At 53.7% G+C, this 15,628-nt stretch overlaps 1 protein-coding gene across 1 annotated transcript; it reads left to right on the top strand.

Annotated features, from left to right (window-relative positions):
• Positions 1 to 13,375: 13,375 nt before the first annotated feature.
• Positions 13,376 to 14,584, top strand: COCCADRAFT_88089 (uncharacterized protein; the record flags this gene model as incomplete). The annotated part of the gene is made up of 1 exon (XM_007711059.1): positions 13,376 to 14,584. One exon carries the CDS (start codon positions 13,376 to 13,378, stop codon positions 14,582 to 14,584), a length of 1,209 nt encoding a protein of 402 aa, XP_007709249.1.
• Between the last annotated feature and the right edge of the window lie 1,044 nt (positions 14,585 to 15,628).

Genomic DNA, 15,628 nt, shown 5'->3' with positions numbered 1-15,628 from the left:
AGCACTCTCGAAGAAAGTGTGTTTTGTGGGATTTTGTTGCGGTGTACACCCCTCTCCCTCCCCTGCCCTGGTAATTGAGGGCTGGGCGCAGGGCGCAAGGCTAGGCAGGACGAAGGAGGGGGGGAGGCAAAAAGGCTGGACCTCACATCGGGCGTTGCAAAAGGGCAAAGAAGGGAAAAAAGGAAAGAAAAAAGCCGAGATGAACAGCGTCAAGCGAACGCAAGAAAAAAACGGGCGTTTAGGGCACACGAGCTGCGAGCATGAACGATGGAGCGGGACAAAAGCAACACTTACTCATGCACAGAAAAAGGTTGTCATCGCAAAAGCTCACAAGACGCTAACTAAACCTCTATCCCCCCCTTTTCTAACCGTACTAACTAGCTAAAGTACCTATAGATTTTACCGTTCATTCTTTTTTCCTTGCTTTACGGAAAAGGGAAGGGGACGTCGGCGAGGCGGGACGGGTGGGATCGATCAGAGAGAAGAAAAAAAATAATACAATAGTCAAGTAGCAAGGCTGGCGTTGGCGTCGGTGCCTTTTTTGTGCACGCGCGCGGGCGGACACACATGCCCACTTTCCTTTCCCTTTACTATGTTTCCGTTTTCGGGATGACTATGTAGGCGTTTTTTGATGGCTTCGCCTTTTGGCGAACAGAATTCAGTAACACCGAGGAGGCGAGAGGGGAAAAGAGAAGCTACTGATTCGATAAAAGGGAAAAGGTGGGGCGGTCCGGTTACTGCTTTTGGTATGAGGGATAGCGAGTCGGGAGGATTTGGGGCCTTTTTTTCGGTTGGCTTTGGGGTAACATCGGCCGAGAGGAGGGGGGGTTGCGCTAGATACGGATACGTAGAGAGAGCAAGTTGACTCTGCGGTTGTCGCTGGAGTTTTGTAGCGGTACGTGGGCAACGTAGAATGATACATGGAAGTAGATAGATGGCGATACGTAGTCAAACTCCTCTTTTCCAGCTGGGAATAAGGGAAAAAAGCAAAGATACCATACTTTCCGCCCCCCCCCCTCTTCCTTCCTTCCTACCACTATTTCCAGCCCAAGACTACAGTCGCCGACCATTACAATTCCCCCACCATCACTATCTCTAACCATACTTACAGCACCCGCGGGTCACCTCACCCATCGTTACTGTACCCGCGGCATCTTTTTTTTCAGCCCGCCAACCTCCCTTACCCCGCCACCATCACAAACCCCCCAAAAAAACCGGTCTCCAATCCCCATTTTGCATCTCTCTCTCTCTAACTAACCCGTTTTCAGGGTGCGAAGGATTCCGGAAGTCGTTGCTTCCGGTGGACTAAACTGGGAAGGATGGGATATGCAGGTGAGCGAATTCGGACGGGAGAATGGGTTTTTTTGAGTTTTTAAATTGGGGCGGCGGCGGCGAAGGCGAAGGGTACGTAGAGAGAGAGGGACTGGCGGGTGTAAGGTGTACATATGTATGTATGCGTTGTTGTAGTTGGGGGTTAGGTAGGGTAGGTGTAGTGGCGGTGTGAGGTGTGAAGGGCGAGGCTGGGCTGGGCTGGGCTGGGCTGGATGGATGGATGGGGTGGGGAGAGAAGGAGGGCTGAGAGGAGGGATGGATGTAAGGGAAAGTGGGGGATGGCGAGTCAACTAGAAATGTTTCGGAGTAGATGGATGTTTTTAAACGTCTAAGAATGTATGAGGTTCGGATAAGAAATAATGGAATATAACTCCGTCTTTCCATCCTACTTATCAGATGTGCTATTGGTAATCCCGTTATCCGTCTCATATACTGTAGGGATACAAAGAGTTTTGAGATGAGTAAAAGTTTTTTGTTCGTAGTAGTGACAGTGGTGAAGTGAAGTATTTTGTGGTAAGTAGTGTTGCGGTTTTATGCATTTCCTGGATTTAGCTACATACATCATCTAACCATATAGCCATAAAATACTCTAATCGATTTCTGATATTTTTAACCAAGTCTTTTCTGTTCAACAAATCACTCAGTGAGTTTTGTCGGACATGTAAAACGTGAGATGCAGGATGTTGGAGGGAAATGTTGAATTAAAATTGCGACAGAGAAGAAGAAGGATGAGAGTAAGGAGATGTTCAGTGCACATCACGTCTAGGATGCGGAAGAGACGGATAAGCAAAAGTTAAATTATCATGTCTCTCTGCTTAGTAGTACGGCCTAATTTCTAAAGTCTACAACATGTGCGAAATTATAGAGTAGTATTTTTCACGACGACTTGAAAACATGTAACACCACACCCCCCATGCCCTTCCCGAAGATCAACAACAAGAAAAGATTCTCTGCTTGGCAGAAATTCAAAAACAAAGATATCGTATGATTGCTGACTGCAGCAGGTACAAGAAAGTGATACTACAAAGTACCAAGACAACCCTTTGATATGAAGATCTACATAACAATCACATGCAAAAACATTTTTTTGGTCATGATTTTCAAATGCAACAAAAGCACAGCCACACACATACATACAAGGCACAAAAAAAAACGACGATACCTACCTTCTCACGTTCGTATCAGAACCTTATCCAAAACCCTTGCCTCACCCCTCCCCTCAGAACCCTAAATCCATCCATCCAGACCGCCGCCGCCGCCTCCCCACGCAGTCGAACGCACAACAAAAAAACCAAACCAGCCCGCCCAGCGGATGATCACGATCCCCAATGACGTAGCCCTTCGCCCACATCCCCCCTCCAAAATGGCCCGCCCGCCCCGTCAATCACTTACATACGTAGTATCCGCCCACGCGCCGCCTAGCCCTAACCCGGATTCGCATTCGGGAAACAAACAACGGCAAAACACGCAACAGAAGTGAAAGAAAGCCTCGGGTCAAAACCCACAGAAACCTGACCATGCCTGCTTGCAAAGACAGAAAAACTTCCACTCATTCAAACGGGAGTAAATGACGGGATCCCCAAAAAAGCAAATGAACCATCACCGTCCACCCCTCGCATCGCGGCAACACACCCCGGTACAACCTCGCTATCCCATGTCAACCTGTGCGAAAGCCCGAACGGGCATCCTTATAAAAGAGGGAAAAAAAGAGCGCAAACAAGGGACAAGCGTGTTTCGGCAAATTTCCGCCGCCGTCAGGCATAGTCATCGTCGTCGTCGTCGTGGCCGTCGCTGCCGCCGATGCCACGCTATCGCCCCCCATGCCACCGCCGTCGCCGCCGCCGTCCGCCGTCCGCGCCCGCCGTTTTGGGGGCAATTCTACGTAAACGTATTTGACCAACTCGCCCTTTGCCGCGTCGTTTGTACACGTATAAGTATACGTGATGATGATTTTGTGAAACTCGTACATATATGCATCTTTTTTTTGTTCGATTAACGATGGACTAGACAAGAAAAAAAATGTCCGAAAACGGATGGGGGCACAAGGGCTTGGAAGCGAACACCGGATTGCCCTTAGGCCCGTCGCCGTTTCTTCCTAATGCGGAAACAAACCGTTGGCCGAAGTGTGTGAGCATAGGTAAGAGCAAGGCCGAAAGCGAGGGGAGAAAGGGCGACCAGAACCCCAAGCTGCCGCCGTAGCGAAAAGACCAAACGGTAAAACTAAAAAAGTTGCTGAAGAAGGGGGGGGGAGGGGGGCACACAACCGTCGTAACCGCAGAAAGCATCATTAAGATCAAGATTAATATCTCCGAAGCGTGACCGTTGTGATTTATTTTAGGTTGCCGATTATCCTTGTAGAGGATAGTGAATCTTCAAAGGAATAGAAATGTGGGGTGATACTTGTGCTGGGGGAGAGACATGGGAGGGAGGGGAGGGAAATTGATTAGCTGGAATGTTAAATGTCCCTCTGCTTCAGATAGATTGCAAAGAGCTGTGTTGCCAGCCTGGAAAAAAAAGTGCGGCAAGTAAAGTTAGCAAAATTCGTGGCTGTGATCCCTCGGAATGCGGCAAACGAACCAAGCATATTGCGTTGTTGGGGTTCGAACGGGACGACGATACGGGGACCAGGATTGTTCGCTCGATCTGTACAAAATTAGCGAGCGGAGTTATCTCCGCTCCGCTCGCTGGCTGTTCAAAGTCTGTCAATCAATTTGTCTGACTTTACCCCCACCCCACTTACTGTACTTCCCCCCTTCTTTGCAGCGTGATATGCGTAAGTGTACCCCTTGTGCCGCAGCGCTGGTTCATTTGCCTCTTGTCTCGTATAAGCCAAGGGGACTCGTAAAGCTTTTTGCTTCACTTTTGGATGATCTGTTGCCCCGGATGCCTATCAAAGTCAAACACGGACCGGTCAAAGAACGCGAGATTTGCACAACGGCACTCGCTGCGATTGGATCCCCAAGCCCGCTCGTGCCCCTCTGACCCCAACCCGTTGGTGTGTGTAAAGACGCATCACAAATTGCAGGGAATGACAAGCAGCAGTTACAGTTGTCCGCTCCGCTATAATTAGACAAAAAGTGGTTTAGCGTTGCACAACGGCTTTTCCATGGGACTGGCTCGGCAGGCCACCAGCGGCACAAGCGGGCTTCGCCTGGCATTCTGGATCCTTGGCACTGGCCTTCTTGTGCCCTTCTGACCCCGCTTATTCGTTCGTACGCCAATTTGGCCTTGCATCAGGATGCCACCCCGGTCGTCTATCTGACAGCCGCGGGTCGTTGTAGGTGATGAAAGGATGGAGACTTAGATTGTAGTTCCGACGGCATCGGGCCGCGCGCGCACCTACGACTGATTGGGGTATGAGGTGCGAAAAGTACAATGTCGGCTTCGCTTGTTTCGTGACGCTCGAGGAATCAATGGCAAAGGGTTTTCTGGTAGGGATTTCTGTAAGACCATGCAGAGAATGAAAGGGGGGGTTCGTGCGCGTGTACAAGTGTGCTCAACGACACTCTTGCCCGCAAATCAGGACCCAATGCTGGATTTTTTTTACTGCTGCAAGCCGGGGAGCCGCATTCTGCAGTTGGCCGACGATGACGCAGCAGACTGCATGTCGCTGGCTCGCCCGCCCCGTGTCTGCATTACGCCCACGCTGTACTCGCCTTTAGAAAAGCCTTGGAAGCATCGCACAGGGTGCGGCGCTTGCCTACGGCCCTTATGACCCAAGTGCAAGGTCTCGGGTTCGTGTTCAGTTCCTGACTGAGTTCCGAAGGTGGCACGGGGGGCCAAACGGAGGAGGGGCGAACGCCATGGTTGGGCGAGAACAATGGTCGCTCGTCCACGCCGCGATTTGGCCGCTGCTAATGTACGTAGGTGTGGAGTCGTGCAGCAGCAACAGCCCATGTCTCTTGGTGAGATGCAACAGACAGCTGTTTGGTGTGTTCAGGGTTGAGCGAGAGGCCCTACCAAGCTGCAAGGGTAGAGACGAGTGATCGTGGAGCAAACGAAAAGCGCAGTCCCATCTTGCGCAGGGTATGTATGGTCTGTGGGTGTAGTCTAACTTGGCAGCTCGGTATTCAACGGCAATCGCCAGCATTCTCTGCACAATAGGTGTGTACAGACTGGTGCTATTAGCCGTCTTACAATAGTCGGCATTTGCTGCACAGATGCCGGTCTACCTGCGCATTTGATTAAACATGGTGTACCTATCCCATTCGGTCACTCACCCGTTCAAGTGCAAATGCCGTGTACCATAAGCCCAATATAGTCATCCTAATTATCCACCATTTGAAGCCCCCCGAGGCTAATTGTATAGTCGCATGCGGCAGAGTTGTGTGCCGTGACCGTGGCCCTGGGCTCTCGCGTCCGAACAGTGTTCGTCCCCTCAACGGCCTGCCGGAGCGGATATTGTGTGTCGTGGGGTAGTAATTATGCGCGAAGTGCCATGTGAGCTGTTGCGTCGAACACGTTACCGTAAGTGGAAGCAAGGCGGGAACCATGTCCGGCTGATGCAGCAAGGCCTGGCGAATTATGTATGCGCTGTATTCCGAGGTCTAGCACATTGCTGCATGGCTCGAAGTGGACGGGGGCTGATGACCTGAATCAGCGTTCCTATTCGACTGGACCTATTGCGGTGTCAATGCAACGTACTTGGCGACCAAAAAGCTAGTTTTGAAGTGATGAGAAAAGCTGGCAGTATTTGTAAGATGAGGGGCTGCACTGCAGAATAGAGAGAAAAGATTCGTTGAAACTGCAATTCATTGACGTCAGATGGAATTGGAAGGATCGTGATTGGTGTTGTGGGGCTCTTGTCATCTGCTGAGGAAGCGCGGTGATACAAAGTGCGTCGGGAAAGATGCTTCTCGCCGACACTCGATGGCGTTTGTAATTGGGGAAAGACAAGATATCTGTTGCAATGTTGATTTTAGCTAGTCAGGTGTGAGCACTGCTGAAAGTGTAGTTTGTAGCCTCGTCGTGAGCGAAGGAACGGCTAACACCGCTCACGTGAATGACAGTGACACATCGTATCGCGATCCTGGAATTGATCGGCAGAATTCGTTGTTAGGACCAGTGCGCAAGTTTATCGAAAATAATCTGGAATCCCACGGTGGTAGTCGGCAGGTATCAGCGAGTCAGTAGTACTCAAACGGAACGGCGAGATTTTCAAACAAGTTTCTGTTGTGTCTCGTATAATGTTGCGTTGTCCGTCTTGATTGGTGCTCTGTCATATTGATGTAACGGAAGAAAAGCAGGCTATCTGAAAGGAGTAATTGTAGGCTGGCAGACAACAGTATTGCACAGACAAGTCTACGGTACGTGCCAGTGGATCCCGTTGGGTGTCGAGCAAACCGTGTGTACATTGACTAGTATGTGTGCATAATGTGGCGGGCAGAGACTCATGAAAGATTCTTGTTGGCTGGCAAGCTTGCCAAAGATAGGTACGTCTGGCGATGCACAGTTATTTAACCGTCGCCTACCCCTACCTGGAGCTTTCTGAAACACACATCGTGGCTTGATTTGAACGGTGTCAAGAGCCACACATTTTTTTTATCGTCTGTGTAGAACGACTCATTTGACAACATGCCAATTATCAGCTGGAGGAGTAGACTAGTGCGCCTCAAGCTGACATGACAAAAGAGGAAAGAGAAAGACAGAGAAAAGGAGCAAAGGATTCGTGAGGCAATAACGTATATCGGCGTTTCAGTGTACGACCGGATACTAGGTCTTGGAAGACGAAAAAGCAAATGTAACACCCTGTTTACAAGACAGTGCTGAGTCGTGGATCTCCATCCGAGTGTAGCCAAGCGGACGATCACTGCTACTGCAGATCATATGCGCACAGGTCTCGGATTTGACTTGAGGGGGGAAGGGTCAGCGATGCTGTAGAGTAGGGTAAACTTGGTAGCTGCGATACATGGTTTGCTCGTGTAAACGTGATGAAAGGATACAACTAGCACAGGATTGGACCAAGAGTGAGAAAGTACCACTCCAGATAGCATCAAGACGGGTTTGGGTCGAGTGGTCCAAAAAAGTACGTCCGAGGAGGCACCTTCTGTGCCTGTGTACATACAGAGAGCACTTGAGGTTGCATCATACAGTCAAGTGTACAAGTCGAAGCTGACTCAAGAAAAAAAAGCAGCATTCCCTGAAATTCGATAATGAGTACGGTGTGTTCGGCGAGGTTGACCCACGCATGGCAATACTCGTCAGTCTTGGCAGAGGGCGATGCGGGCAAGCGTCATCATCAAGGTGTCAATGGTGATGAAGGACATGATTGTTGGCGATAAGGATTCAGCTTCCAAAGGTTAATTGATTACAACAGCGTCAGATGATGGCGTGGATGCAAAGAGAATTGCGCTAGCGACGTCTTCAGTTGGTAATGAGAAACAGGGGATGGCCATGTGTCGGCATGGGCCGAACAAACAACAGAGGTAAACGGAGAGACTCGGTCTTGGCCGTCGATCTTGCTTGTAATTTGCAGGCCACGTTGTGTTGTGCTAGGCTTGTGTGCGTGCGGGCGCGTGTGTTTGCTTCTGCTGCCCTTTTGAATAGGGAGAGAAAGGGGTTTTGGGCGGGCCTGTCGATCCGATTTGGGGCGTGGCCTCAGATCTGAGCTAAACGGCTTTTCCACGCTGGTGCTGCATCTTGCTTTGGGCGATTGAGAAACACGCGGCGTAGCTGCAGACTAGTGCACTAGAATGGAGTCAATGACGAGTCAGGCACGCTCATTTGCGGCAGCGAGTGCGGCCTGCACAAGACGATGCTGTGTAGGAGTAAGTACATGCGTATTGTCGGCCCTGATTTGCTTCCTCAAGGGAGTTGACAGGGAGGGAGTGGGGTCGGGTTGCATGTATGTAGATGGAAGACCTACGTAGTAGCTGTGGCCGGGTTGGCGGGACTGAGTGAGCCTCGACTCTGGTCTGTCACCTGGATGCCTGGCATAGTGAGGCTGGAGGGGGACCACGGCGCGGTCTAGGTCATGAGTTTGACCGCTGGTGTGCCGCTGTCAAAAACCGTGGACTCCAAACCTCGATTAGTAAACGTTGATTCAACGGTAAACTGCATCGAGAAGAATGTGCGCCACAGTCGCCAGAGAGCCATGGTGACAGGGGGGGGGGATGTCGTGGTGAAGAGGGAAAAAGCAAGGCCGGGCTGCAATGGGGGCAGAAGTGGGTTTCAGGATATGGAGGGCGCGAGGCAAAGTACGCGATTGGCCCGGCGGGTAGAATTCGTCAATCTGATCTGTGCGATCTGAGCAAGGGATCCCTGTTCTGTGCAGTGTGGAGGATCTGAAGGAGAAATTCAAATACTACCGTGCAAGTGCGAGTAGGTACAGCGGTTACCCCTTCTGTGACGGCAGCTTAGCAGCGGGATCATGTTCCTGCTCTGCAGAGGCCCACCGGCGGCACTGCGCCCGATTGTGATGGATTGTGTATGTACACAGGCATACTACAGGGCCCTTCCGCGTGTCTTGATTGGGAATCAGGGCGGCAGTGGATTGGCCGGCACGGGTCCATGTCACGGGCGCGGGAGCAGAATGTCAGTGGGCGTGCAACCACGAGGTTGTATGTCAAGGTTCAGCATCGCCGACCTGCGAGTAGTACGGCGCGGGAGGGCGACATGCAGACACAGACTTGGTTGACAGTAGCCACCATTGTCGCGATCTACGCACCAGGGGCCCAAGGACAAACCAGACCCCTCCATGACACAGGTGCAGGCGTCAGAGTATCTGCAGGGAAGACGTCGTAAACCTTGGTAACTCTCGTAGCTTGTCCCCCCCCTTCTCCCCTTCCGCCCGCGCAAATCCTCTTTTGCGTGCAGACGGGGAGAGCGGGGCGGCCACGAGCACAAAGTCAATATTATGGCACGAGTCGCGGCCAAGTAAGTTTGTCGCAATGTGCCGGTGCTACTCCGCGGAATGTATACATACCGACCGAGTCGGCCCCAAGGCGTGCTGGGCGACTACTTGGGATTGTGTGAGAAGACGTGAGGGTAAGTATTTGCATGTAATGGGACATTTGATGGACGTGTTTTGCAGCATGGGTGGGCGAGTTTGTTTGTGGTGGGCCGAACGTCTTGGGTCGGCCAGTGGGACTTGAAACCTGTCGCACGAGAGCGTGGGCTGCGTGGGCGACATGCAGAGCGACGTAGCATGCGATTTGGTTGCGCATGTAGCCCAAAGCTACTTTAGAGTATGAGACAAAACAGGACCGTAGAGTATGTGTGTGCGTGTGAGAGACAGAGCCACAAGGTGCGTTGCTGGAACCACCGTTGGTACCAGGGGACGGGAGCCGGCACAGCAGCATCGGTCGCAGTAGCGCGAGGGGAGATTTAGGTGCGGCTGATGCGCAAGGACACCAGTGAGCGTCAGGCAAAAGGGAAGGGCAACCAAGTCTCGTGGCCTCTTGGGCCAAGCGGAAGGCCCCGCGCGGTGCTCCGACGAACAGACGGAGTTTGTGGAGGTTGGACGAGATGATGGTGGTGGTGGTTGTGAATAGCATTTTGGGCGCCCAGTGGGACATGGGTTGGCGATCCGGCGACTCAGGGACCCCAGGCCGGTATCCAATAGTGCAGCGGCAAGACGCTGGCAGTGCTGGGGAAAGCGAACGCGATGCTCAGCTTGGCGGAGGTTTTCGCAATCGTGTTCGACCCCTGCGCGGGCAAGGGGGGTGAATCAGCGGCACACGACTGGATGATTTGCGCATTTCGACATGTATGTAATAATGAACGTGGCGCAGGCGTACCCAGGCAGCAGGTAGGCCGTGGGGACTGAGGGGACGGGAAGGGAAGGGGAGGGGAGGGGAGGGGGCAGGGTGTGAGGAGAGGTTAGTGCATAGGTTAAAGGGTGAGGGTGGGTGGATTAGAGTATAGTGGTTGTAGTAAGTGTGAGTATGTAGCAATAGTCATAGCAGATCAGTGGGAATATGACAAGTGTCGTAACAATAGATTAGCAGCAATACGGTCGCCGCAGCAGTAGCTGAGGCTCAGCAAAACACACGCAGCACCCACTCAGTCGGATGCTGTGCTTGCCGAAAATTCTAGCCTCCCACCTGGGACCCGCCTTGCCTCTTTCGGACTAGTGCTTGCTTGACCCCGGATCTGATGCGTCAGCCACACTCGTGCGCCTCAACTTCTCGCTGCTCTGCATCTGCCTCTGCCACCAACAGGGACCGGCGGGACCGGCTCGACTTCGGTGGGCCCGACACCAGCACTGCAGCTTCACGCCCTGCCCGTCTCTTGTGCTCACTCTCATCATACCTCCCTGCCTGCAGCGTGGGGTTTGCCCTTCAAGGCCATTGCCACGGGCCAGGCTGCACCCATCATCCTGGCGGCGGCGGCGACGACAATAGCAACAGGCCGGTGTCAGGTAGAGTATAGACGCAGAGCATCCCCACCGATGGCGTAGCCGGCCCACTGCTGGCTGGGGGGCATGAATGGAGAAAGTTGGGCGAGCCCTGTCCTCGAGACAATCAATCAGTCAATCAATCAATCAATCAACCACTCACTCACTCGTCACCCATGGCGCGGGCAGCCTCACTCGCTGGCACGCAGCAAATCGAGATGCAAGCGTCACACCCTCACAGATAGCCGCACTGGCAGCGCCCGCCTTGCAACCACGGCCCAGGGCTACGTCGCCGACAAAGGCCACAGACGGGCGGGTGACGACGTCTTTTGGCAATCAACGGTCTTGCTGCGTCCCAAAACGTCGTCGCCTGGCCCTCTGCCCCCTCCGAGCATGCCGAAACGGGCTCTCAGGCGGGCGTCGCCAGTGTGCTAAGGGTATTCCAAATGCCACGCCTGCTGCTGACTGGCGCAACCATCCCACACGCACCCACTCGCTACTCTCTCGCTACCTTTCGCTACTGGCCCGCTGGCAGATCGCCCTCCAGCCCACCAACGGCCGCCAGCACCATGCTGCTGCTGCTGCTGCTCCTCTCGCTCTAGCATACGTCTGCTACATGTACGTACCCAGTACAAGGCCTCCTAACCTGCTATTTACCGCCGTGGCGGCCACGCGCGCCCCGTCTTGTTTCCTGCCCTCCGTCAGCCCTCTCTAGGTCCAAGGCTCTCCGCCCACGAGACCGCTTTTGAACAGCCATGCAGCTTGCCGCGCTCGACGCAGCATCGGCCAGCTCGACAAAAAGGACGGCCAGCGCCCGACTGAGGCCCATGGCGCTAGCCCCCCGGGAGAACGACAGGCCCCAAAAGGAGTCGTCGTAGTGCCAAGCTCACCTCGCCGACCTCAATCCCTCCCTTGCGAGGGCCGTGACGATCGCACTACCAGCGCCCGGAGCGCAGTCCAGCACCAGCACCCGTTTGATCGACGCCCGAGTGCTGACTGCAACGTGCATCGTGCGCCGCTCGAGAGAACGCTGCCTCAGATGTAATGGTTCGCACGAGAAACAGCACACGAGAATGCCCTGCCAATGGCCGCCCACCCCTCTTTCCCTCTCCGTCTGCCAACCACCACCACGGCCACATGGTCGCCCGAGGCGGTGCTCCACCACCCTTCTGCCCGTGCCATGTGTGTGTATGTATGTATGTATGTATGTATGTACAGTGTGTAGGTATACTGACAAGCTCTGCCAGGCCCCTACACTACTACCAACACCACAACTCTATTCCAGGGACCGTTGCACTGTGTCCATGCATGTACACATGTATGTAGCCAAGTACGTATCTATGTATATTCAAAGTCCATCCATCCATCCACACCCACAACATGCACCATGCACTGTATAGGGTGACGGGATCTAGGGCCCTGCCACCATGGCAGCTCATCTGCTATCCATGTATTTGGACTCTTCTGGGTGCTGCGGGCAACCAAAGCTGCCAGCCCGGGCACACCCTGGAAGCTGCTGAGGCTGGCTGAAGGGGCCTGCTGCTCAACCTTTGGGCCATGGACATGTTTGGTTTTACAGTGCGCAGGGTAGGTCGAGTATCGCGTCCAGTGGGGGTATTCCTGACTATCGCTATGCTGTCTACAAAAGCCCGCCGGCCAATGTGCTACGGGCGCACCGTCATGAATCGGCAGCCAAACGGCCAGGGCCCCTAGGCAGGTGCACCATGCTGCGCGAGCGGTGGGCCGCTGACGGGGACGAGCGCGCTCACGGCGGCCAGGGAGCGTCGCAGGGGGGTGCGCGGGCTATTCACCCTGGTCCTCCCACCATGGAAATGCGAGCTGGGCGTCCCACTTGCTTTTTCGGCCTCCCCAAAGATGGCGTCCGGCGAGCGCCATACGCCATGCCACGATGTGATACAGGGTACTTGTCGAATCCGACGATCTGGTCCTTCTACTAGGTCCATCGCTGCCTGTGTGCGTCGTCGACAGCCATCACACTAGCCTTTTGCTGCTCAGGGCCCAGTCAGTTGCTCTGAGCGCCCCATGACGCCCCAGCGCTCTGTGTCCACCATCTCACCATTGCCTTAGCCGCATCTTCTGAAAAGCAGAATCCTCGCTCACCTCTGCCCGTCCCGAACAAGTCAATAACTCCTCGACCGCCTTGGCGTCCAAGTGTCAGGACTACTCCCTCCTCACGCCCGCCTTGATATATACCGGTGCTTCGCCTCTACCACGTTTACCGTTGGTCCGTCAGACAACGTTCACTACCACTCAACATCCACTCGACTCAACAACACACTTGCACACACTTTGAATCTACCCTTCCACAGTCACCAACCCGCACATACGGTATGTCTCCTCTCTCTCCCTTCTTTAGACCCTTTGCACCATCTCGCACTGCCCCGGGTACATCCCGTCCTCTGTATTTTGTCTGCAACACATCTTGTCAATCTACACATTGTCAGTGCCTGTTGCAGATATACCCCCTCCCTTCTCTCATCTCCCCTGTTTCCACCTATCAACGCTCAGCCTCATGGTTGTCTCACCCCCCTCGCATTTTCATCTTGTGTCATGGTTACCTCCAGTCCACGAAACTGACCTGCCACCGCTTAGCCTTCCATCGAACATCGACTCAGAGTCAAAGTTCGCATTTCTTCTCACTTGTTTTCAAACAACTGCACCCTTTCTTAACCACAAAACTTCACAATGGTTGCCCACAGACGCGGCCCCTGGTCGCAGCACGAGGACCAGTGGCTTGTCAACCTCGTAGCTCGCAATGGACCCCACAACTGGGTTCGCATTTCACAAGAAATCGGCTCCAGGTCACCCAAGCAATGCAGAGAGCGCTATCACCAGAACCTCAAGCCCTCATTAAACCACGACCCAATCACTGGCGAAGAGGGCGAACTGATTGAGAAGATGGTTGCTGAGATGGGTAAGAGATGGGCAGAGATTGCTCGCCGGTTAAAAGGTCGCAGCGACAATGCTGTCAAGAACTGGTGGAACGGAGGTCAAAACCGCAGAAAGCGCAATCCTGAGCGTGCCGACCAACGACCCCGCGACTACATGCACCAAGCACAGCCTGGCTTCCATTACCCACTACCTAGCACTCTTCCTCACCATGAAGAGCACCACCACATGACCCCTCGCCATGACCAGCAACGACACGACTCCCACCGACCGTCAGTACACTCGCCACATGCTCTCAAGCTTCCCCAGCCCCAGCGATTTGAGCCCTACCCAGCACCTCGCCCACAGCCTCTCGATCTCGCCACATACGGATCACACGCGGCTGTACGAGCACGAGGATTCGAGACGCCTATGCCTTCACCTTCTGGATACTCCATCGCATCTGCCGACGGCGCTCCTTCCCTCATCACTGACACTGGCTCAGAGTCGAGGTCCCCCCGTGGTGCCGCTTCTCCCCCAGACATGACACTCGCACCGCTAGTCGGTAGCCGGGAAGAGCGCAAGAACTCCAGCACCCGTTACCTCCCCGCCACTGGCTTTGCACCTGAAGACGACTCCTCCAGCGATCCTTACCGACGCCGTGGCTCACTTCAGCTGCCTCCTCTGCACCGCAACGAGGCCCAGACTTCCAAGGCAGCCCCTTCTTTCCGCGAGCCAAACTACGAGCGCCCGCAACCACCACAACTCCTTACCCAGCCGACCCCCCAGCTCACACACCACCACTCTATGCCTCAGTCTGCTCCCACCAGTGTACCACAACGACCACTACCACCTTTTCACTCACTCGCTGAGCCAAGGCTACCCCTGCCCCACTCCACAAGCGCGAGCAGCAGCCCGGCATCGAGGCAACTGCCGTCCCCCTACGTCTTGCCCTCAATGCCAGCAGAGGCACGAAGCGCACCCGTATCGCCAAAGGACCGAATGTCTCTGCGAAACATCATGTAGATTGCCTGTGTTTCACACTGTCTACCATATCCCTTCTTGTCTATATGTCACGTCCGCCACTTCATGTATCCCTATTAATAGCCGAGTTGTCCACCATCGGCATCGCTTGTTCTGGTCCTTTTTTTCTCTTTCTCTCAAGGTTCACATTTACTTGTATTGTACGAAATCATTAAGGAACATTGGGCATGACTAGCAGGATTTTTCCCCAAGTAGGGCCTGTCTACAGAAGGGGCATCACATTGGGAGGTTGTATCATCTTGTTCTCGTTTCGGCCTGTTGCGGCCACTTCTCTGCATTCTGTGCGTTAAAGTTCGAAACGCTATCTTGGCGAGTCATCTGTATATTGCGACAAATTGTCGCTAGCGATAATACCCAATAGTGCCATCGACACTTGTATCTGCTCTATGGCTATGTCAAACAAAAATACGAATCGTATATCCATCAGCTCACTTCTAAACTTACACTCCTTGTCCCATCCACATGACTGATCCCTCACTTCAGATGGCAGAGGTCCAGCGACTCTGCAACAGACCAGAGGGACCACCCTCATGACCGACGATCGGCGAAGACTAATCCTGTTGCCCCTCAACCCCTACCGGCAAGTTCTCACCGCCCCAATGATACCTCGTACTACTGGGCGTACCCACCACACGACAGACATTCACAAACGGCCAAAGTACCCCATGGCAGTGCCTCAACCCCCACCACACCTCGATCAAGGCCTGGGCCCGATCCTGCCTCATGTACCGATCAGCTTGTGCAGTCTTATCCGTTTCAACATCTGCAATATCGCCTAGCCGCCCTCGTCATTGGGCTATGATAGCATAGCTAACGAGAAATCCTTCGTGTCAGCATTTTTTTCACTGGTCACTCCTTTCTTGGTCACTGCAGCTGCATGTAAGCTGTGGTGGCACTGGATTCCAGGTCATGATAATGTCACCTCGATACATGCAGCCTTCAGCGTCTCCTCTATCGGCTGATCCCCTCCCTTCCCCCCAAGGCTGTGTTTTGGGTCAAGTTCCCAAATACCGCCGTTAGCAGGCT

This window comes from Bipolaris zeicola, assembly GCF_000523435.1.
Source record: "Bipolaris zeicola 26-R-13 unplaced genomic scaffold scaffold_24, whole genome shotgun sequence".
In the NCBI taxonomy this organism is placed as follows: Eukaryota; Fungi; Ascomycota; class Dothideomycetes; order Pleosporales; family Pleosporaceae; genus Bipolaris; species Bipolaris zeicola.
This window is presented reverse-complemented; position numbering and strand designations above follow the sequence as displayed.